Source organism: Schistocerca serialis, chromosome 3 (assembly GCF_023864345.2).
Source record: "Schistocerca serialis cubense isolate TAMUIC-IGC-003099 chromosome 3, iqSchSeri2.2, whole genome shotgun sequence".
Lineage (NCBI taxonomy): Eukaryota > Metazoa > Arthropoda > Insecta > Orthoptera > Acrididae > Schistocerca > Schistocerca serialis.
The window spans coordinates 161649656-161675144 of record NC_064640.1 but is presented as its reverse complement, the minus strand read 5'-3'; the positions used below and the strand labels follow the sequence as shown (position 1 = coordinate 161675144).

Sequence of the window (25489 nt, the reverse complement as noted above, 5' to 3'; positions counted from 1 at the left end):
TTGACATCCCCGTGATACCGAAGTCCGGCTCCCCACAGTGGTGCCCATTGGCAACAGCCTCAAGCTGCGCAACCGAAGTCAGCGCCGCTTGCAGCTGTGAGCGAAGGGATGCCAACTCAGCCCTCATCCGAACACAGCAATCACAGTCCGTGTACATTCTAATCGATGTTGAGTAACAGTTACTGAAACACAAGTTCGTGCCTAGATAACACAAGGGAAACATGCAAAGAATGTATGAACTAACCTGTACAAATGACTAACGACTGCGCTACAATCTGCCTGAATTTACGATTACAGTAACTAAAACTCGAAATTACACCTCCTATACAAAACTCACATGCAATTTAAGTAAGAATCTACGAAGTAAACACTTCAGTGTTCGTTTGAAGGAAGTTAGGAAACGAAATGGTGGACATATTGAGCATGTGCTGAATTAGAACAAATATCCATGGGTGGCTCTTCATTGTAGTATATGTTCCTTTCAGATTGTATTGACAATAAAGTTTATATTCAAAAACAAAATAGTAACACATTTCGTGCACCACCCGGTAGAATAAGACCTTCTGATGCAGAGTCCTACTGGTTTTATAACTGAATTATTGCACCAGATTTTGTCCTTGTAGGATATCGCTCGTGTTGTACCAGTTCTGTGTTAGTTTGTAAGCAAGGTCTAATTTTATGGCTGTTCCTTTGACGCATAAGACCAGTCATCTGGGTTGGATCCATTGGAATTTATCTGGTGTTCTAATCTTTCCATATTTTACCTCCAAGTATTTCTCTCTTTTTTTGTAGTTGTTGTTGTTGTTGTCGTCGTCATTCCAATACAGATGTGAGCAATAATGTTAACAATGCAGAATAAAATGAAACTGGAGAAGACTACAGTAAAGAAGGGAAAATTCTTAACCTATAAATTGATTCTTCATTAACCTAAGCATTGCAGTAGATTTATATTACACACTCTCTATTATTATCATGACAAAACGGCGTTCACTCCTTTATTGGATTATATAAGTGTGATGAACTTAATTTTTTCGTTCATCAATATAAAAATTATATTAAGTGCATAAATGCACCACATACCTTAGTTTCTTCTTTGAACTTTATATTTATCATCATTAAATATTCCAACTGATTAATAACGATTATTCATGTACAGAGAACAATCACACAATTAGTACATACCAAACTTTCATGAATACTGAAATTAATAATTACAGAAATTAAATGTCACTCACCTCTGCTTCTGGGTCACTTGAATTCAAAATGCAGAAGTCAAAGCCAAAAATTTTCCAAGCCCCTTGTTGGTTTACTAATATAGTTCCTGGATTGATGTTGCCATGCAGCAGTTTGACATTGTTGTGCAGAAAAACAAGTCCTTCTCCAATCTGTTAAACAAATGAGTATCACACAGGTTCTGATTTGTAAAGAAATCTCGTGAAAAATAACAATATTTATAACTCAGAGACAGTGCAGTATTCCTGAACCCATTACAGAAATTTTGAAAAATTGCTGACACTTTCTGAAAGAACAGTAAACTACAATCATTGTGAGTAAACTGTTTTGTGTATGTATAGTGTTCACGATCTGGTGCTTCATTAGGTAAAGTCAATTAACATTGTTCAGATGGAGTAATGTTACCACACTGAGTTTAGGTAAAGCAGTATTTTCTATCAAATGTTCATTCTGTACAACATGATGTCATGACAAATACATTACAAAGGAAATAAGAAACCAAAGGAATACAGAAAACAAAATTACCTGGACCAATCCATGTTTAATTTCTACTTCATACAATTTCTCTCCCTTCTGACCAGAACTGTGGTCTGAAGACGCAGTACCCGAGTCCTTTATTAAATCTGCAAGACTTGTAAAAACAGGTTCTGTAGCGAATGCCAAACTTTCCCTAAGAACATATATGAAATTATTAGCCACAACATGCAATTCAATCACATATTATACATGTACTCGAAAAAATTCCAGTACATTTACCACAATGAAAGTTTGATACTGACTTTTTAGTTACTATTAACATAGTCTCCTAGATCATTAATACACAACATAAACGGTCCCAACACACTTCCCTGGGACATGAATGAAGTTACTTCCACATTTATCAATGACTCACCACCCAAGATCCTGCCTATTCAGTAATCCCCAGCCAGATGACAAACTTTGTTTTATGCCACATACGATCTTACTTTTATTAATAAGTTGTGGTACTGTACTCAGTCAGATGCTTTTTGAAGTCAAAACATACTGCAACTGCACAACTGCCTGGATCCATGGCTTTCAGAATGTCAAAATCCACAATGATTTCACAGGAGGAGGTCATTCTGTTCAACATCTCCTTATGTTCGAGCTTAGAAAATGTTCTAAGATTCTACAGCAAATGGGTGTTAAACTGAACAGCAGCTCACAAGCAAACTCACACATGCACCCATTTCATTACAGAGACCGTATACCATAGAAAGTTCCTTCCATCAAAAACTGTTATACTACATAAATAGCAATCCAGTGTTTGTTCAACTATTCTTCTAAACTTAGGCCACACATGTTCTACCTACTAGTTACCCGAGGTTCTCTCTGAAGTTCTCCATATAAGGACCCAACTAAGTTTATTCCCATACTTCATACGAAGTTTTATACAATCTAACATGCTGCTTCAATCTCTCTCTCTCTCTCTCTCTCTCTCTCTCTCTCTCTGTGTGTGGTTTTGGGTTTCTTGTGTAGTGTGGCAAATACTGCATCTACTTCTCATTAGCGTATCCTATTGCTATACTGCCGCCAATTTCATGTTTTAGCCAGATATCTGTACCTAGCATTATGTGAGCGTAACTGCCCCCCCCCCCCCCCTTCTTTTTTTTTTTTTTTTTTTTTTTACATGTGTTTCAAACTAGCAATTCACTGTAAATGCTTAGGCAGATCACTACATCAATTCATTCAAATTCATATTTTAAGCACATGATATATGCAGAAACCTGGATAAATCATACAAAAAGTAGCAAGACAAACAACCACTTCCAGCACACAGGGAGCAGGAGCAGCAGGCTAGTACACTTAACAGCACAAAAACTGTCTAATGGGAATTACAGCCAGCATTGACATGAACAAAATGTAACATGTCAGTCTTCTAGTCTACACTGGAGGACTCTGAAGAGAAAATATTACTTTATATGCTACAAGAAAATTACCCAGTTAGTATTCTAGATGTATTACTAGAGAGCAAGGAAGTTTACTGCAACTAAAATAAGCTGCCATCAGTGAAAATGCACAGTAACCAAATGGAAATGTTTGTAGGATGGTCAATATCAAAACTTGTCACAGAGACTGCTTCAGCTTTGACTTCATGTTATATAGCCACCCCCATCCCCACTGTGTGTGTGTGTGTGTGTGTGTGTGTGTGTGTGTGTGTGTGTGTGTGTGTGTGAGAGAGAGAGAGAGAGAGAGAGAGAGAGAGAGAGAGAGAGAGAGAGAGAGAGAGAGAGCGCGCGCGCGCGCAACTTTTTATGGCTGCTGGCAAGTTATTGAAAATGTGTGTTCCTCAATAATGCACACCTTTTTGTACAAAGTAAGTGACTTTAAATCCTTGTGATGCTTATAAGCATCACAACAAGCCACGAGCCAGTGCGTCTGACACTTGTAAGCGTCCGCACTCACTGTTTACGCAGTCTAGTTGCAGCGTCTAAGCTAGCATAAAAGCGTGTAAACTTTAGCGTGGTCAGTTATCGATTGATAAGCTATTTACTGCAATGTTTGTATCATCAGCAAACAAAACAAACTTGGCATCTGGTAATGTTACTGATGAAAAGTCATTGATATACACAATAAAAAGTAAGGTCCCTAAGATGGAACCTTGTGGGACTCCACATGTAATTCCCTGTTGGATGATGCCTGATAGCTTAATACATATCTGTTTCCTAATTACTCCCTTTGTTTCCTGCCAGAGATATAAGATTTGAACCATTTTTTGCAGCATTTCCTGTTACACCATAATATTCTAATTTACTTAAAAGGATATTTGATTTACACAGTCACATGCCTTTGACAGATCACAAAATATACCAGTCACCTGGAATTTTGTGTGTCTAATGAATTAAGTACATTTTCACTGTAAGAGTAGATAGCCTTCTCAATATCAGAACCCTTTATAAATCTGAACTGCGACTTTGCCAGTATGTTATCTGTGATAAGATGGTTAAAAAGCCGATCATACATTACCTTTTCTAAAATTTTTGAGAATGCTGACAAAAGTGAAATTGGACGGAAATGTGACACTATTTCTTTATCTTCCTTCTTAAACAGTGGCTTAACTTCAGCATATTTCAACCATCCAGGAAATATTCCACTGATAAACAACTGGTTACACAGATAGCTTATTATGTTAATTCAGAATCACATTATTTAATTAACTTTGTTGATATTTCATCACACCCACTAGATGTTTTTGGATTTTAAAGATTTTATGATGGATATTACTTCTGCTGGGGTAGTGAGGGTCACATTCATATTATGGAAGTTACTTGAAATGTGTGGTCCGAGGTATTCCATAATATCATTTACAGAATCTGACAACCCCATCTTTTTCAGTAACAGTTATAAAATATTCGTTAAAATGTTCTGCGACGTTATACATATCTGTCACTTACGTATCATTTACTCTTAATGCTATTTGTTCCTCTTCATGTCCTGTTCTACCGGTCTACTCTTTCACTATATCCCATATTGTCTATTTTGTTATCTGATATGACTAGCTTTTTCCTTGTAATATATTTGCTTTGATGTCTGTATTACAGTCTTTAATATTTTGCAGTATTTCTTGTAATGTGCTATAGCATCAACATCAGAACTGTTTCTGATTGACAAATACAGTTTTCTTTTTGTTTTACAAGATACATCTATTCCTCGAGTAATCCATGGCTTCTTTGTAGACTTTACTCTAACCATGGATAGTTTTGGGGGAAACAGTGTTCAAATAAGGTAAGAACTTTAGTAGCAAAAGTGCTTTATTTTTCCTTCATGCCATGAGCACTGTAAACATCAGTCCAGTGAATGTCTCTGAGGAGTGTCCTAAAATAATCAATTTTTGGCTTATTTATTACTCTCTTGAGCTCAGATTTAACAGATTTTATATCCTGTTCAGTATTAACATTTAACAGAAGGAACTGCATGTCATGGTCTGAGAGGCCATTGACTATTGGTTTTGTAATATAATTTTGTTCATTGGACTTTTCTATAAAGATATTATCAATGGCTGTTTGTGAGCAATTGGCTACCCTAGTTGGGAACTTTACAGTGGGAATTAAGTTGAATGATAGTGTTACTAACTCAAATAAGTTATTATTGGGAGAGTCTTTAAGGAAATCTACATTGAAAGCACCAGCAACCACTATTTCTTTGTTTATGGTTGTTAAATGGGCCAGTACAGCTTCAAGGTGGTTTATGAACAGATTAAAGTTACCTGCAGGTGCTTGATAAACACTTAATATTATCAAGGATTTTTTGTGAAATTCCAGTTCTGTTGCACATGCTTCCATATGCTGTTCTAGACAAAATTTATGAATGTCTATGTTCTTAAATTTATGACAGTTACTCATGAATGTGGCAACAACTACTTTCTCCATTTCTGTTCTACAAAAGTGAGATGCTAACCTAAATACTGTAAGATTTAAAAGTTCTATACCAGTGGTAAGATGTTCAGAAAGGCAGATTATGTCAGCTGGGTTTGAGGACTAATTCATCTATGCAGATAATTTATTCATTAATTTTATTTCTCAGTCCTTGAATATTTTGATGCAATAAAGATAGCTAACATTTCACATTGACTGAGCTGAATTTGGGTAGAGTTGAAATTTCTGCTGATTGTTGTTGAAAATTCCTAACCAATAGCTGATGTAATAAGCTAGAAATATTTTTTTTTGTTTCTTTCTCAAACTGAAGGTTTGTCTCAATCCTAACCTCTTAAAACTGTTTCTTTCTGTCCTTCCTACCCTAAAAAAAGTGTCTTTTCTGAACCCTATAACCACTAGTATTTTATCACTGATGACGGTGCCGCCCCCCCTTTAACTTTCCTGCTATTTTCCCAGCCAGTTTATCCATCCCCTTTCCTGTTGAGGTGAAGGCCATGCCTACTTTAATCCCACCTATTCAGAGAATCAACAGGAACCAAACCAACGTGTGACCCTGCACCCGACAAGCAGCTGTTCCAACTCCAAATTAACTCTTGACAGAAGAGTTCAAATGGATCGGTCATGGCATCCAAGAACAGATACAAACTAAACACTAGTATTCTTCAATGCTGATGCAATCTTTGCCAGGTCACACTCGATACTGTACCCAGAATCTCTGCTGATACTATTACCTGGCCCATCCACTATAGTCACAGTATCTTCCTTAGTGAAATCATTGCAAAGTTATCCTAAATCCTCTATCACCTGCTCCAGACCAGCACTAGCTTTAAAATAAACTAGTGGCCTTGTATTCTGATCCTAGTTCATCCTGCAAAAGTTGGCCAACACCTCTTCCATGGGAACTACCTAACAACAACACTTTCTTTCTCTTTACTGATTTCCCTACATTCTTTCTTCTCAATTTGCTGCTGGAAGTTTGTTGTACCCTGTCTACACCTGCAACTGCTTGAGGCTCACCAGCTAACTGAAGCAACAGGTCAAATCTATTTTCCACATTCACCATGAAGATGTCAGACAAAGTTCTAGGTTAATGGTACACTTAAAAAGCACACTAATACACCTATTTACCATGTAATCAGTACTAAACTAAATGATGATGTAATCTAAAATGACTTGTCTTTACAAGAACACCAAAACTCGTGCGAGCCGCCTGATTGCAGTGATAATATGTAGTTAATTTCGTAATATAGAGGTGACAGCATATTAGCCACATGTCGTAGAAGGTTAATTCCAGTAGCAAGTATGATAAATCTGATGGTAATATATGGGATAGCTCTGGCTTCTGCAAGAAACAATATGGTAATCTGCCACCTAACATACAGTCTCACTACCATACTGGTAGCCAACGTACTGTAATGTTAAAAGTAATAGCAGCTATACCATATACAGGCACATACTTCCTGGATCCATTTACTTTACCACCACTAGGTCACATGTCTTACATGAAAATCTAGAAATGTTTATCAAGAAAAGGAAAGATCAAGCCACATAAATCAGGGTGTTGATAAGCTGCTTAGGATGAATGTCTCATGCTGCCAAGTAAAGTCTCAGCTGTGAGCCCTTAGAAAAACAATGCTGCCGCACACTCAACTGAAGGGTCAAAATAAAATACTGGCAAAGAGATATTTATTACATGTCTGTGCTAGGAAAAGGATCTTAGGCCTTTTGTTACGAGTAATGGTAGAAGTGACAGCAACCTATTCTATAAATAAAAAGCAGGAGGTTCAGAAGGCTGAGCTGGGCATATTGTTTCTACAATGCACCCCACAATTGACGCAGTATGCTCCTAATTTAATTCACACAACTGTAAAGGTATAGTTCCTTTAATAGGCTGTTGTATTCAGTAGTGCTCCACCTACAGTTCAGAATCACACTGTCAACCAAACTAATTTTAATTCCAGTCCCTCTCATATAAATTCCAAGCTTCTCACTGCAACCTGCCACATGAATTTCACGAAGTGTTGTACAAATTTTTCTGAAAGTAATTTTAACAAACACTGAACTGTTTGAAATTTTCTAGGTAATTAAAACTGTGTGGCAGGCCAGTATTCAAACCTGGCATCTTAGCCTTTTATAGGAAGCTATCCAAGTGTGACAGATCCGCCCTCACAGCTTCACTTCATCTACCCCTTACACTTCACAGCAGTTTTACTTACCTTGCAGGATTAGCAGTCTTGAAATAAATGCTATTGCAGACACACAGCTTAGCCGCAGCCTGGGGGATGGTTTCCAGAATCAATTGAATCTCTACTACAGAGTGAAAACTGGATAAATCACGGAATAATGTAGATAGAGAGGTACAAATTGACACACGTGCTTGGAATGACATGGGGTTTTATTAGAACCAAAAAAATACAAACGTTCAAAAAATGTCCGACAGATGGTGCTTCATCTGATCAGAATAGCAATAATTAGCATAACAAAGTAAGACAAAGCAAAGATGATGTCCTTTACAGGAAATGCTCAATATGTCCATCATTCCTCAACAATAGCTGTAATCGAGGTATAATGTTGTGAACAGCACTGTAAAGCATGTCCGGAGTTATGGTGAGGCAGTGGCGTAGGATGTCGTCTTTCAGCATCCCTAGATATCTTTGTCGATCATGATACACTTGCGACTTCAGGTAACCCCAAAGCCAATAATCGCACGGGCTGAGGTCTTAGGCCATCGTAACCAAACGACGTGCGCAAGAGATCTTTCACGCGTCTAGCAATATGGGGTGGAGCACCATCCTGCATAAACATCATACGTTCCAGCAGGTGTTTCTCAGCCAAGCTGGGGATGATGCGACTAACATATCGGCGTACCTCACCTGTCACGGTAGCAAGTTTTTCTGTCTAGTGCCACCTGTCGGACATTTTGTGAACTTTTTGTTTTAATAAAACCCCACGTCATTCCAACTATGGGTGTCAATTTTACCCCTCTACATCATTCCGTAGTTTATTAGGTTTTCAAATTTATACTCACTTTTTGATCACCCTGTATATTGTAGATGTGATTATTTAACTTTTTATTATAGAGTATGTACTGTTCACAACTAGCTTTTGTTTTTAATTCTTCTTGTGAGATAACTAACCAGCAGCAGCCGGCATCCACATGGTGCGCTGATACTTATCTGCATCTTAGGTTTTTTTTCCCTTTGTCAGTTTTTCCTATTAAGTACATGTACAAATAAAGAGGATGTAAGAATCTTTATATTATGTGATTACCAAAGTTTTTGTTAATGCGAACTGGCATGGCCTGGCCTGGGGTCCTGTTGTGTCCACTAGCAGTCTCATGTCAGTTAACGTGTCCATCAGAAGTTTGAGACATTTGGATACAATAACTATCATATATTGATATAAAAAAATATCAAACTTTCTGACAAGCAAACAAACCCTCCAACTCTAACAGTTAATTATACAAACTGGCATTCTTAAGTAGGATACAACCAATTTTATTTTGTAAGCAGTGTGAATATTACAAATAAATTTGAAGAAACAAATATTTTTAGTTTTGAAGTGGACACAGATAAATTAATGATACTGAACACTTGTGTAAAGAAACACTTTACTGACATTAACCACTTAACTTGAAACCCTGAGATCTTATCTTTATTATTATGACAAACTTAAAATCCTGAGTATACTGTAGCAACTTGATACGTTCACTGCGGTCACCAGTGCAGGCCGCTGAGGCTCTAGGTGGACACTTAAGTGCACGTGAGCAGGTAGCTGAAATCATACCCCTGCGAAACTTGTAAGTTCAGGTTTTCCACGTACGTAATATTGACAGCGAATATAGCATCTGCTAAAGAGGTGTTGCTAGATACAGTACACTTTAGCTGCATGCTTATCATGTAATAAATGATGCATGCTGTGACATTTACAAGTGTCATATTTATTGCAAACAATTCTAACAACACCTCTGATTTATTGATTTTATTGCAAACTGGAAAGAAAATGCAATTTAAACAAGCGATAAATCTGCTCCATTGAGAAAGAATTATAGTCTGAAAAAGGTTTAACAAACAGAGAAAAAGAAAGCAGACTCATCTGCAATGTGGTGCTACGGAAACACAATCCCACACAAATAAGTTTGCAAGGTGTAGAGGTGATTTTTTTATAGCAAACCACAAATAAGTCTACATACTGTACAGAAACATGTTCTGAGCAATCAATGTAACAACATTTTACTTGGCTATCAAATAAAACAAACACTTTACAAATCAAACACGAACAGATCTTCCTCTGAAGATACGACATACCATTACATTACGGATGTGTAATTGTGCAGCAGTTACAACAGAATACAGGTTTGTTTGGACATGTTATGCACACGTAGTACATCGTTTCCTCATAACTTTCTTCTTCCCTTCAATTGCATCCTGCTTTTGCGCGCGAGCATGCGTGCGTGCGAGCGAGCGTCATTTGTTACACACACCTTTCGCATTTTGCAATTACAATAGTGTTCTCAGATAAACTGCTGTTCTCTTTCACGTGTAAGGTCTGCTCCAACATACACTATAAAATATTAAATGAGCCTCTTATGTTTTCTCATACTCTTACAGGAGTACCAGAAATACCCCTTCTTTGTGTAATATTTGGTAATTGCACATCCACTGGCTCAATGCACAGCCTACAGTAGTACCAAAGAGACTTGAGCATAGACTTCACAGTAAGTAGGTCAGAATCTGAAAGGTCCTGACTAACTGAAATTTCACCTCCAACTTCACCTGTGGTTTCAGTAGTTTGAAACCAAGGTTTCACCAAAGTTGACAGATCAAAGTTTCAACTAGAATGTTCTAAATTCAAAACATATCAGTAACAATGTCAGCCATATACAACTGGTGATCAAGGGACACTGCCTTCCAAGCTGCCATGGTCACCTACAAAGGATAGTCACTGAAAATGTATCTTGTGTTGAGGTGTATTAAATTCCCTAATAATCTTTTGGAACACAAAGATTGTGAAGGATGCTGAAACTGCAAATATGTAGGCTTTCAGGTGACAGGCCCAAACAGTCTTTACACATAGTTTTTCATAAGTTATCCTGTGCAAGAGTCTTCATTTATCAGCCACTCCTGGGCATGAAAAGTAAGCAAAGGAGCCTAGCATGTATGATATGAAATTACTCCAGTGAACTCAATCCTTAAGAAAAAGCATACAACTACTTGTCTAACAGAAAATTTTAAATATTTACACATGATGAGGAATTCAGAAAACTTTTACATAAGATGTTACTTCATTCTCCACTACAGAATCACCACCACAAACTGAGAAACAACTCTGAAAAACCTTTGAGAAATAAATGTGGGATGTTGAACCCTCATTCAAAAGAAATTGACAAGTTCATTTGTGAAACAGTTGCCCTCAAGACTGATTAATTTCATGGTCTTTGGTTTCAAAAATTATGGAGGTGCAATTTTTTTTAATTTTCAGTACAGACATTTCCATTATACCTTGTAAACAATTACAAATCTTTAAATGAATAAACATTATTATACACTGCTGCTGCTATTCAGGAATGATAATCACAAATAATATGTCAGTCCCCATATCCAACAAGACAATGGCACAGACCAACTTCAGCTCCTTTAAAACCATCTCCATTACAATCTCACACTCACAACTGACTTTAAATTCAAGTTCTAATTGTAAGAAACCACATAACTAAAGAAAATAACACTATAACAGAAACAATTCAAATTTAGTTGTTAACAGCAAATAATCACTTCCATTCTGCAGAGCTGCACTAAGAAAAATACTAAATGCCTCAAAAACTGAGTACTATGTTACCCCAATGAATTTGTACATCTATGTGACAGTCTAGTCTAACATTTGCCTACACATCTGTCAATACCTGGAAATTTGTGCATAAGCAGTATTTTTAATTCCTGCTTGACCATAATAGTTCTTGGCAACCATGCTCTTTGAAATTTATCACCATTCAGCCAGTTCAGTGCATTAATAGACATTTAAAACCATCAAACATGGTTGATTTCTTAGCTGTGATAATATACATAGATAAATTCCGAACTATAACAGTCAAGCACACTAGTGTGGAAGCTAGTGGAAAGTGGCTCTTCTTCTTCTTCTTCTTCTTCTTCTTCTTCTTCTTCCGCCAAAGCCAGTTTCCTTCAGTAGCTTGAATCCTTCCCTTTGACTGCCAATATTTGTTTTACTGGCTGGTAATTTATTTCTTATGATTTTGATGATCTTCCAGTCATAATCATGTGTTATAGTCACACTTTCTCTTACATACCCACTCATTAATGGAGTCCACTTTACATCTTTTGTAATTCTTTCACTTCTCTGTATCAGCATTTTTCCTGTAATTCTTTAAAGCATTTTCATTTCTGTGGTCTACAAGTATTATGTTTCTAGCCTTGCCTCAGCTATGTACTGATTGCACACTTTTACAAGGTCCCTCAGCAAGGGATGCTGGGAATGGAAGCTTGTGATCAGCTCTTAGAACGCTGGCTGCTGAGACAAGCCCTACCTACTTCCCGAGCAGCCAGCTATAAAAGAAACAAACCTGTAAAGGATTAATGCATTGTAGAAGTGACAAAAGTGGGTGGCAAGTTGCCAGAAGAACCAGGTACAGCTTCTTAGCTAATATCTGTAAATAATAAGAATCCCTACACAAAAAAAACACACACACGAATCAACATTATATTCACAGCAGCTATTTATTGTTACTTATTGTGACAATACTGATACATAGTTAAGGTTGGCAACTAACAAACATTCCATAGCGGCACGAAGTCTGATTTACACCAATCTCAGAGAAGCAAAGTAAAAATGTGCAACCAGTAGGTCATAATTGTTCTCAATACGGTTTTGTATATTCTTGCCTTTGCCTCAATATAAAGAAAATACTTTATCTTGGGTTCATCTTCCTCAACAATGATAACTTTTATGCTTTCTGGTGTCCATATCCAAGGAACATTTGTAGCCTCACTGATATGGAATGTCAATTTCATTGAGTCCATGGTATGAGTGCTCACCGAGGACAATCTATTCCTTATAGGGTTTGGGCATCACATCTATCTAAATTCATTGCAAACCTATTACAATTGTCATGTTTAATACAACTATGGATTTATATACATAGATGATTTACCACTAAATAGGACAAATCAATAAATGTTCTTCAAAAACACTATTGTGAAGTAAAAGAAAATGCATGAAGTGTTGCCACTTAAAGGAAAAAACTGAGAACACACAAGGCATTAAAGAAGAGGGTGAGATTTTAACCAACAAAAAGCCTAAAATTAATTCAGAGTGAAATGTTGCATATTATTTCAACAAAAAACATTACTTTCAACTTGAGCTATATAATGAAGGAAAGGCACTATCATTGACATCATGAAAGTGATGCAATAAACAGATTGGCTAGCCATCATACTGTGTGTATGTAGACTGACCAATGAATGTAGAGGCACAAGCCACACTTCAGTGCAGGAGAAGCAGCTACATGGTGGGTACAGAAATGTATGAACCACCACATTGTGCATAAATTTTATGAGTACCCTGGGAATTGAATTGTCCTGTATGAGTCCAACAAATCTGAATCAAGGGGTTTTTTTTTTTTTTTTTTTTTTTTTTTGTGGGGTTTAAGGGCGCTCAACTACTGAGGTCATTAGCGCCTGGTCACTGTTGTTAGAGCACACGGAATCTAGTAAAACTGAAGGGGAGGGGGGGACACCACAAAGACCTGACAAAGATGCAGATAAAGTAAGTAAAAAGGTTAGATGTCTTTGGACAAGCCAGTCAAAGTTATAAAACGCAGAACACGAGCAGCTGCTAAAATATCCGGTAAAGTAGATGGCAGGGACAGGACAACACGAGATTGACTAAAGCGGGGACATGACAATAAAACATGGCGCACTGTTAATGCCTGACCACAAGGGCACTGCAGGGCTGGGTCACTGGAGAGCAGGTAGCAGTGGCTAAACCGGCAATGCCCAATACGCAACCTGGTCAGAAGGACCTCCTCTCGCCGAGATGGTTGGGAGGAGGTTGTCCAAGCAGTTGGGAGCGGTTTTACTGCCCGGAGCTTGTTTCCTTGGAGGGATGACCAAGCATCCCACCACAATGACACAAGCCTCTTACAAACATCCCCACGAACGTCAGATGATGGGACACAATGGGAGGCTGGCCCAGGCAGGAGGACTGCAGCCTTGGCTGCAGCATCCGCAGCCTCATTCCCAGGCACTCCTACATGTCCGGGAACCCACATAAAGCTGACAGGAGAACCATTATCAGCGAAAGAATGGAGGGACTGCTGTATCCATTGAATCAAGGGATGGACCGGATAGGGATCTCCAAGGCTCTGAAGAGCACTGAGTGAGTCAGAGCAGAGTACATACGATGAATGGCGGTGGCGGCGGGCATAATGAACGGCCTGATGGAGAGCAAAAAGCTCGGCCGTAAAGTTGGAACATTGGTCGAGGAGCCGGTATTTAAAGGTTGCGGCCCCAACGACAAAGGCACAGCTGACACCATCGTCAGTTTTGGAGCCATCGGTGTAAATAAAGGTGTGACCGGCAAGTCGAGCACGAAGTTCGACAAACCGTGAGCAATACAATGCAGCCGGAGTACCCTCCTTCGGGAGTGAGCTGAGGTCAAGATAAATATGAACCGGAGCCTGGAGCCAAGGTGGGGTCGGGCTCTCACCCTATCTGAAGGTGGTAGGGAGAGCAAAATCCAATTGTCGAAGCAGGCGACGGAAGCGGACTCCGGGGGGCAGCAGGGCAGACACATACAACCCGTACTGAGGGTCGAGAGAATCGGCAAAGGAGGACTGGTAAGAGGGGTGGTCGGACATAGACAACAGCCGGCAGGCATACCAACAGCAGTACGTCGCGCCGGTAGGTCAATGGTAATTCGGCAGCTTCAGCATAAAGACTCTTGACAGGACTAGTGTAGAAGGCTCTGGTCGCAAGATGTATCCCCCGATGGTGGATGGAGTTGAGACGGCGTAAGAGGGATGGCCGAGCAGACGAGTAGACGAAGCTCCCATAATCCAGCTTTGATCGGACTATGGACCAACACAAGTGAAGCAGGACAGTGCGATCCGCTCCCCAAGATGAACCACTAAGAACTCTGAGGACATTAAGGGAACGTGTACAACGGGCCGCCAAATAAGAGACATGCGGAGACCAACACAGTTTCCTGTCCAACGTGAGCCCTAGAAACTTTGTTGTTTCCACGAATGGGAGAACAACGGGACCGAGATGTAAGGATGGCGGAAGGAACACTTTATATCGCCAAAAGTTGATACAAACCGTCTTCTCTTCAGAGAACCGGAAGCCATTTGCCACACTCCATGAGTATAGGCTGTCTAGACAATGCTGAAGGCAGCGCTCCAGGAGGCATGCTCTCTGGGCACTGCAGTAGATCGCGAAGTCATCGACAAAGAGAGCCTGAGACATTAGGTGGAATGCAATCCATAATTGGATTGATCGCGATGGCAAAAAGGGCTACGCTCAAGACTGAGCCCTGAGGCACTCCGTTCTCCTGGAGGAAGACGTCGGACAATACGGAACCCACACGTACCCTAAACTTTCGATCCGTTAAAAAGGAATCAATAAAAAGGGGCAGGCGACCGCGTAGGCCCCACCTGTGCATAGTGCGGAGGATACCTCCTCTCCAACAGGTATCATAAGCCTTCTCCAAACCGAAGAACACGGCTACCGTTTGACGCCTTCGCAAAAAGTTGTTCATGATTAATGTCAACAAGGTCACAAGGTGGTCAACAGCGGAGCGGCAGCGACGAAAGCCGCATTGGACATTAGTAAGTAGTCGTCGAGATTCAAGAATCCAGACTAACCGAGCATTAACCATGCGCTCCATCACCTTACAGACACAGCTTGTAAGAGAAATGGGGCGGTAACTAGAAGGAAGGTGTCTATCCTTCCCGGGTTTGGGTATAGGAACAACAACGGCGTCACGCCAACGCATGGGGACTTGACCTTCGGTCCAGACGCGATTGTAGGTACGAAGAAGGAAGCTTTTGCCCGCCGGAGAAAGGTGTGCCAGCATCTGAACGTGAATGGCATCTGGCCCCGGAGCAGAGGACCGGGACAGTGCAAGCGCACGTTCGAGTTCCCGCATAGTAAAGGGGGCATTATAAGTTTCCAGATTCAGCGCGTGGAAGGAAGGTCGCCGAGCCTCTTCTGCCTCTTTCCTGTGAAGGAAGGCAGGGTAGTAATGGGCGGAGCTTGAAACCTCTGCGAAAAACCGGCCGAAGGCGTTGGAGACAACCACAGGATCAACGAGGACCTCATTAACTGAGGTCAGGCCAGGTACCGGGAGAGGGCCTTAATGCCCGACAGCTGGCACAGGCCACCCCATACGACAGAAGAGGGAGTAAAACTGTTAAAGGAGCTGGTGAAAGAGGCCCAACAAGCTTTTTTGCTGTCTTTGATGACTCTACGGCATTGCGCTCGGAGTCGTTTGTATCCAATACAATTCGCCAACGTAGGATGGCGGAGAAAGGTGCGTAAAGCACGTCATCGAGCACAGATAGCGTCTCTACAAGCCTCGTTCCACCAGGGGACGGAAACGCGATGTGAAGAAGAGGTAGTATGAGGAATGGAACATTCGGCAGCATTGATGATAACAGCCGTTAGGTATTCGACCTGACTGTCACAACTGAGAAAATCGTGGTCCGGAAAGGTCGCCAGGGAGGAGTAAAGTCCCCAGTCAGCTTTCGGTATGTTCCAGCTCTAAGGATGTGGGGATGGGGTGTGGTGCAGGAGACGAACGACACAGGGGAAGTGGTCGCTCGAATAGGTGTCAGAAAGGACATACCACTCGAACCGACGGGCAAGAGTGGTAGAACAGATCGAGAGGTCCAAGTGGGAGTAGGTATGAGTAGAGTCCGAGAGGAAAGTCGGGGCGCCAGTATTGAGGCAGACAAGATTGAGATGGTTGAAGACATCCGCCAAAAGTGAGCCTCTGACAGGATGCAGGAGAGCCCCAAAGGGGATGATGGGCACTGAAGTCGCCAAACAATAAAAACGGCGGGGGAAGCTGAACAATCAGGTGCATCATGTCAGCCCGACTAACAGCGGATGACGATGGAGTGTAGATGGTACAAACTGAGAAAGTGAAAGCAGAAAGAGTAATACGGACAGCTATTGCTTGGAGTGGGGTGGTCAATGGGATGGGATGGTAATAGACATCGTCCCGAACGAGCAACATGACCCCACCATGAGCTGAGATACCGTCCACAGGGGTGAGGTCATACCGCTCCGAGGTATAGTGGGTAAAGGCAATACGGTCAGTCGGGCGCAACTTGGTTTCCTGGAGACCAAGGACAAGCAGACAGTGCAGGCGGAGGAGCAGTTGTAATTCCTCCCGATTAGATCGAATACCTCTTATGTTCCAATGCAACAAGGCCATCGCTAGTCAAAAAAAGAGGGAACGAGACGGAGTAAGAGCTGGTCACCTCGACGGCCGCGGAGGGCCAGGTTTCGAGGGAACAACGCTACAACCGGCGGGAGGCGGATCCTGTTCCATTGAGTCATCGCCAGCTGCGGCCGCTGTCCCTGGTGGTGTAGGAGGGGCAGTATCATTTGCCGACGAGATGCCAGCTGAGCGCCTGGCAGCAGAGCATCCCAGCGAAACTGAGGACGGCCGGGGGCAGCGACTCACGGATGGAGTGTCAGACGAAACGCGCCGGGGTGGAGAGGGGGATAGAGACTACTTCTTGGTAGTCCGAGGAGGCACAGGGATGGTGGGCTGGACCCGAAGGAGGTCCTCACACGCGGGGTCCGTTTTGGAACGCCGGACCTCGGAAGCTGGGGTCCGGAACGTTTCCCCGATGGACGCCTGAGAAGAGGATCGCTTCTCAGGCGGCGGCGGAGGGGGGGGGGGGGGGGGGGGGGGGGGGGGGGGGGGGGAAGGGTGGCCCCTGGGGCAGAGGGGGCGGGGGCCACGGGGAGGAGGATTTGGAAGGGAGGGATTTGGGAGGTGGAGGCAGAGACTCCGGATGGGGGGAGGAGGCGGAGGGGGGACAGGATAGGGGTGAGGATGCCGCAGAAGGAGTGGACACAACTGAGGCAAACGAAGTGGTCAACGGCACGGGATGGAGGCAGTCATACTTCTTCCTGGCCTCAGAAAAAGAGACGATCCAAAGTTTTGAGTTCTTGTATCATCATCTCCTTCTTATATGCGGGGCAGTCCGAGGATCTAGGCGAGTGGATGCCAGGACAATTAACGCACCGAGGTGGTGGGGTGCATGTATGTTCCTCACGAAGAGGACGTCCACAATGGCCACAAAGGGGCTCAGCCTCACACCGCGACGACATGTGCCCAAAGCGCAAACACCGAAAACAGCGCATAGGAGGCAGGACGTAAGGGCACACGTCGCACCGGTAGCACATCACCTTTACCTTCTCCAGGAAAATGTCCCCCTCTAAGGCAAGGATAAAGGCCCCGGTGTCGATGCGACAGTCTTTGGGGCCGCGCTGGACTCTCCGGACGAAATGCACACCTCGGCGCTCCAGGTTGGCCCTGAGCTCCTCATCAGATTGCAGCAGGAGGTCCCGATGAAAAATAACCCCCTGCGTCCTATGTAGTGCCAAATGCGGGACAATGGACACTGGGATGTCCCCTAGGCGGTCGCATGCCTGGAGCGCCGCCGACTGTGTGACGGAGGTGGTCTTTATAAGAACGGACCCCGAACACATCTTACTGGGAGCCTCGATTTCCCCGAAGATGTCCTCAATGTGCTGAACAAAGAACATGGGCTTGGAGGTGGCGAACGTCCCCCCATCGGTTCGAGAACAGACCAAATAGAGGGGAAGTACTTCGCCCCAAGCCGGCGGGCCTGTCCCTCCTCCCAGGGAGTGGCCAAGGGGGAAAGGGCAGGAGAACCAGAACTAGAGACAGTACCTTTCCTTTTGAAAGACTCGGCCGCAGAGCGACCTGATACGTGTTGACGTTTCATCTGCGAAACGTCCGCCCCGATACCACCCACTCCGACCAGGGGCTCTCCCCACGGGCACCACCCAGCCTCAGCAAGGGCCACCTGGCAGGATGACCGTTGCCGGGAGTCCTGATGCCCTAAAGAGACGGGCATCTACTCCTTGGCCGACGTGGGGAGGGTGCAGCTCAGGTATCAGCAGTACGATCCCTGTGTTGTCAGGGGGCTACAACCGAGAGGGTACATGACGACCCCCCCCACAACAGGCTGGCTACCGTGCTGGATTTCTGGTGCCATGGAAAGTCCATCATGATCGTAGGTGCAGATGGGGACACACTATGGGCGTAACTTGTACAACCCATCAGGCGTTTAGGCCCAATTTGAGGAATAGTGGGTATGGTTACAACGCCGGTACAATGCTGAGTGCCAAGGTCTTAGTGCACTGAGGACCAGTGGTACACCACGTAAGGCGTCCTTCCCCAAAAGGCTCGTACATCTGTAGAATTTTGAAAAATGGAGGTCAAACCCCAAGGGGGACCATCACATGGAAGGCCGAAACGGTTGAAACTCCTTTTAGTCGCCTCTTACGACAGGCAGGAATACCTCAGGCCTATTCTTACCCTGGACCCGCAGGGGGGGCTGAATCCAGTTGTGTGCATAAAAATATTCATAGATGTAGCAGATTGTTCACTTCACTTTCTAAGCCCAGAAACACTCAAACAATTGACATGGAGTTGTCAGATTAAATGTAGCTGTGGCTGTAGCAGCAACAGCAACAGCAGCAGCAGCAGCAGCAGCATCACCTTGCTAAAGTTTTGGCACAGTACTTGTCTTCTCTAGTGAATGCTACTTTAACTGTCACAGCAACACATGAGAACCAGTGTATTCTAGGTTCCATCCTTCCCACAGTGGCAAGAAAAATCTGCAACTGTGTAATTAAAATGAAAAAATGCACATAAGTGTGCGATATAGGTGTGCTATGACCACAACTCGACAGCCCTGAATGTTCATTGCATACCAACTGGTCTTTAATTGTTTACAACCTGAAATGGAAGATCACAGCTTATTATACTGTGCTGCTGCCTTTCTAACAAGTTACTCAAAGGTTAAACACAAATTATCTGTGTGTATTCTTTTCAGTGCACATTGAAATCCCTGCACTATCAACTGTGAGTTCATCTTTTGACAAAATTTTGAACACTAACTCCAAGTACTCTCAACCGTGAATCACTACCTATAGCCCATTCAGCCAGAGATGTATGGCTGTTAAAATTGGCTTTGTGTGTTTGCGACAACTAACAATATAATGCAATTTTGTTTGCATTTCTATGACAACACCTGATTGTTGCCACAGTGTTACCTAACTACTATTTTAGTCTGTTAAACAAGCCTTTTGCACTTAACAGTTAAAAGCTGGCAAGGATTCTCTCTCACCAGAACATTAGATTGGGAAGATAGCACTGTTTCACAAAAGCAAGTGTCTCTGAAGACAAAGGGATTCCACTTTTAATAAAATGAACATTCAAATTTGAATTTTCAAGTAAACCTCAGTCATGACAGCTGATCATATGCATTAATGTTCCTATTTCCATATCCTGCATTATGAACTGGCACATGTGTGAGCAAAATTTGCTGATACTTTAATACCCCACTATCTAGCTTCCAAAATAAGCAATTGTGAATATAATCTAGTTTAATAACTACATTATCACATTTGGTCAGCTGAAGGTTTTCAAGAATCATGTACCACATGTAAATTTGCAATGCACCACATAACTTTGTTAGCAATTGACTGATTATTTGGGGGGGGGGGGGGGGGGGGGTGTTTATGGAACTGAACAGCAAGGTCATCAGTCCCCTAATTGCAAAGTTACTTGCGAAAGAGATGGTCCACACTAAAATTGGACAGACCCAGTCAGAAGAGAAACTATAAAACAAGGAAATTAAAACAGAAGGCATAAAAGGATAGAGCAAATCTAAAAACTGGAAAAACAGGGATAAAAGAGCAGTCTGCATGAGGAAGTGTTCATGGGTCCTAGAACGAGGAAACTAAGAAGGTCCGAAGCACAAAAATACTGCTCCAAGAGTAAAGCAAAACCTTATATCTGGAAATAAAAACTACTTTCACGGAGGAAACTAAAGACCAGTTCAACCATTCCTGAATGATCTGATAATATTAAAGATAAGGAAACGAAGCCTATACTTAGTACTAACAGCCAAAAGATGGATACATTCCAGCAATGTATGGGATACAGTCAGTCTGGCTCTGCAACCACATTGTGGGTGTGCCTTGTAATGCAAGAGTAAACAATAGTTGAGCCTGGTATGACTAATGCATAGACAGTTTACGACTGAACTCCTTCCAAGAAGAGCAGAAGAAAGAGCAACAAACTGCAGTAATCTCTTTGATTGTGTGGAATTTATTAGTGAGAGCAGTAGTGCAGGAGATATTCCACTTTCAGGCAGAAAGAGATTTGATGTGAATCCACATATCTGCACCTGGAATCTGAAAGGAATGGTAATAAATATCTGACACTAGCCAAGTGGTCAGCCAGTTCATTCCCTGGTATTCCCACATTACTTGGGACCCAGAGAAAAACAAGAGTAGGTGGCACAGCCAAGGGCAGAGAGAAGGTAAGAGATAGCGAAGACCAAAGGGTGACTATAGTAGCATCAGTATAGCCTGCAAGCTGCTCATTGAATCAGTACAACACTGTGGAGGTCTGGGTAACAAAATGTAGAGCCCTGTTAGAGGCTAGCAGCTCTGCTGGGAACACACATGATCCCATCAATAAATGGTGATTTAAACCAGAAGGAGACATGAAAGCATATCCCACCTTAACTTAGGACCATCAGTGTAAAAGATTGTAGCACCCTGGAATTCCTGAAGAATAGAACATACAAGACACCAGAAGACCATAGGGGCAACAGACACCTCAAGACCCTGGAATAAGTCTGTCCTAATCCATAGTCTAGGCACCATCCAAGGGAGGTGTGGGAGGAGGGAGTGGAGATTGAGATCCTGACAGGGGAAGTGAGACTCATTCCAACTGGGGCAGTTATCAGAAGTTAGACATCACTCGTTTGCAAAGAGGACAGGGTACACAGGATGGTCAGGAATCTGAAAATGACGATTGCTTAAGAAACCTGGAGTTGGCTTTGATGTATTTGTAGATGGGGAATCCCCACTTCTGCGAGGAGACTGGTTATTGCTGCTTTTCGCACTAGTCCCATAGACAGACACACCCCACAATGGTGAACAGGGTCAAGTATTTTCAAAGTGGTAGGAGCTGCTGAGCCGTAAGCCTGACAACCATAATCTGTTCTGGACAAGACCAGAGAATGGTAGAAATGGAGAAGAGCAGCACAGTCTGCACCCCAAGACGTGTGGGCCAAGAGGTGTGGGCCAAGAGGTGGAGAGCATTAAACTTCCACACGCAGGTAGTCTTCAGGTGGCAAGTATGGGGAAGCCACATAAGCTTTTTATCAAAAACAAGGCCCAAGAAATGGGACTGCAACAAAATTGAGGAGCTGGTCACCTAAATAAAGTTCTGGATGAAGATGTACAGTGGGTCGATGACAAAAATCCACGACCCACATTTTGGAGGGAGAAAACTGGAAGCCATGGGAGACTGCCAATGCAGAGGCCAATCAGATGGTGCCTTTGAGACAGCAGTCAGCAAATGCTACCAAGTTCGAGCTGCACGAGATGCAAAAATCTACATACAATGCCACAGTAACTGGAGCCCTAACAGAAGTTACAAGCCCATTGATGGCTATGAGGAAGAGTGACATGACAGAACCCTGTGGGATACCGTCCTGAATCCATGGGGTGCTGAGTGAAGTGCCAACTCTAACCTGGAAGAGCCAGTGGGATAAAAACTCGTGGATAAAAATGGGAAGGGGGCTGCAAAAGCCCCAGTCACGGAGGCTACCTAAAATGTGATGGCACCAAGCAGCGTAGTATGCCTTATGCAGGTCAAAGAAATCTGCGACAAGGTGTAGGTGGTTAGTAAAAGCCGTTTCCAATCTGAGGAAATTGTCAGCCTACATTGTCCTTTCCATAAGCCACACTGATACAAGGACAAAAGGCCCAGAGGTTCAAAAAGCCAACATAAATGGAAGCTAGCCATCCTCTCTAGCAGTTGAGAAAGTACATTCGTCGACCTAATCAGACTGCAGCTGTCAAGACATTGGGTTCTTCTCGGGCTTAAGGACTGGGATAACTATGCAGTCTCACCTTTGCAAGAGAAGGCATCCATGCACCAACTGAAGACCCTGAGTAGATGTTGCCTCTAGGTAAAGCCCAAATTTTGACTCGTCTGGTTGTGGATGGAATCTGGGCATGGGGCTGTGTGATGTGAAGAGATAAGGGCCTGCAAGAATTCCTGATTAGTGAAGGGTTCATTACAGGCTTTGGTGGGGGTTGAGAGAGGGGTTGTTCAACTCTGCATTTCTGCTGTAGAAATATAGCAGGATACGAAGACGACGACACTTTCACAAATTTTGTCGTGAGGTGTTCTGCAAGGATCAATGGATCAGTACACAGAGCACCCTGGAGGCTAAGACCCTGGACAGTTAATTGTCACTCACAGGCTAAAGGCTATGGAGCTTGCACCAAACCTGCAATGAAGAGGCATATGTCCCTAGGGAGAAACAGAGCACTCCCAGCATTCCTTTTTACTCTGCTTGATAAGGTAGTGAGCCTTAGTACGGAGACACTTGAAAGTGATAAGGTTGGTCAGTGAAGAGGGTAGTTCTAAATCACTGCAGCACCTGCCAGCTGTTCTGTACAGCAACTGCTATGACCTTTGTCCACCACACCAGTCAACAAGAGGGGTCTGTGGATGGGGGGATAGCAGTGCCAGCAGCATGAAGAGTAGTAGAGATGGCCTGCATGACTGCATCAACACAATTTGAGAGAGAGGTGTGTAAGTGCACATCAGACATATATGAAAGCCAACTGGCTCTGCAGAATGTCCAATATGGGGGCCTGTCTGCCTGGCAGCAGCAGGCGACGAGCGATAGAATCACTGAAGTGGTCACTGTTACAAAGATCACAGTGTGACCAATGTACGGAAGCCACGAGAGCAGAGGGACGAGAGATCGATAGCAGTAAAGGTTCCACAAGCAGCACTGAAGTGGCAGGGGAACCGTAACTGAAGACCAATCCCAGTCTGTAATAAGTTGATCAATTAGAAAACCCCTATTTATTGAAGTGGCACTCCCCAAAGGGAGTGACGTGCATTGAAGTCCCCAAGAACAAGATATGGGGTAAGAGTTTCTGTATAAAGGTAAGCAGCTCAACGTAAGAAAGTTGTCTACCTGGAGGGAGATAGACATTGCAGTGATTCCTGGAGTCTGTCTGTACTGTAACCACTACAGCTTCCAGGTTGGTATGAAGGGGATCCAGTCACTAATAACATCTGTGCAAACCAAAGTGCACTCTCCTCCAGATGCTATCCCATGGCCAGCATGGTTCTGACAACACCCTATAATCACAAAACGTTGGAGAGTGGTCAACATGGAAGCGCATTTCTTGAAGAGCAAGACATAACACAGACTAATATGAAACAAGTTGTATTTCCTGTAGGTGACAATAATACTCATTGTGAATTCCACTGGATTATCATGGGGCAATAGTCCAGGTCAGTCATTAAGAAGCACAGGTGAGGTCATGTCACTGGTCATCACCAACAAGGATGGGGTGACATCCATAAATGAGATGTCAGACTGGTTGTGAGGGGGAAGATAGCACCTCCAGGGGCACTGGGGGAGGGGGCTGCCTTCTCCTGGGACTACTACTACGGAGGTGGAGGGGGCAGTGCAAAGAGTGAGAGCAGTCTTACTCAAGATACAGAACCAAAAGAGAGCATGCAACCTTGGGGTGCACAGATGGTGCATCTTGTGGCCAAGCCTCTGTAGCAGGCTTCCAGGCTGAGACACCAGGGTGAGGTGTCCTTGGAGGAGGGGAGGAGGGGGAGGGGAGCATCACCAACCAAGATAACAGGGCATTTGTTTGAGGGGGAGCAGCTCCTGGAGGGGAGAGCATGTTAACTGCTGGGAGAGGGGCTAAGGTAAGGAAGAGGTAGGAGGGGTAAAGGGTGTAGAGGCGAAAGTTGAAGAAAGTGACACTGGGTGGAGTGTCTTTTTGGGGAGTCTCAGTGTAAGACAGGTGATCCAAAAACATTTACTCTCTGATCTTTTGTCTCTTGTAAGCTGAGAAAACTGGTGAGCGAAAGGAGTGGCTGTCATGACAATTGACACAAGTGGCAGAACACTGGGGCTTCCCTCATGGCATGGGTATCCAGTCACCACACAGAGGCTGTACTGTGGGAAGACATGCCCAAAATCTAAGCACCAAAAGCACCTCATGGGTGGCAGGATATACAGCTTCGCATCACACCTGTAGCACATAGCCTTTACCTTCTCTGGAAGGATTTCTCACTCAAAAGCCAGCCTGAAGGTGTCAGTATCTCTGTGAGGTTGTCTTTACAACCCTTCTGCAACCCGTTTAACACAATGAACACTGTGTTGCTCCAGTTTAGCCCAGAGTTCATCAGTTTGCAGGATGAGGTCTCTGAAAAATCACACCCTGGCCAACACAGAGACTGGTGACAGTTTATGACACTGGGACATTGCCAAGATCACAAGCAAGAAGAGCTGCAGACAGGGCAGCAGAAGCAGCTTTGCTCAACAGACTACCAAACTTGTCCTCTATATTCTCCATAAAGACAACAGCTTTGTTGTGGCTCTTTGGCATACATGGGTATGGAACAGCTCAGGTATTAGTGTGATCCCTGCGTTTTCAGGAGGCTCTGCCAGATGGCTACATAACAGCTGCACCACAATGACTGGCTACACAAGCTGGTCACCAAGTGCT

The 25489-nt window shown here is 43.2% G+C and overlaps 1 protein-coding gene across 4 annotated transcripts in view; it reads right to left on the bottom strand.

The window, feature by feature from the left end:
- The window catches only part of LOC126469872 (SCY1-like protein 2), a 192540-nt gene that overhangs the window by 118758 nt on the left and 48293 nt on the right, over nucleotides 1-25489 (bottom strand). For all 4 annotated transcript variants that reach the window (XM_050097191.1, XM_050097189.1, XM_050097192.1 and 1 more), the window contains 2 exons: nucleotides 1759-1903; nucleotides 1236-1385 (listed from right to left, as the gene is read on the bottom strand). In XM_050097191.1, the coding sequence (XP_049953148.1) occupies nucleotides 1236-1385; nucleotides 1759-1903 (295 nt within the window). The remainder of the gene's footprint in view (nucleotides 1-1235; nucleotides 1386-1758; nucleotides 1904-25489) is intronic.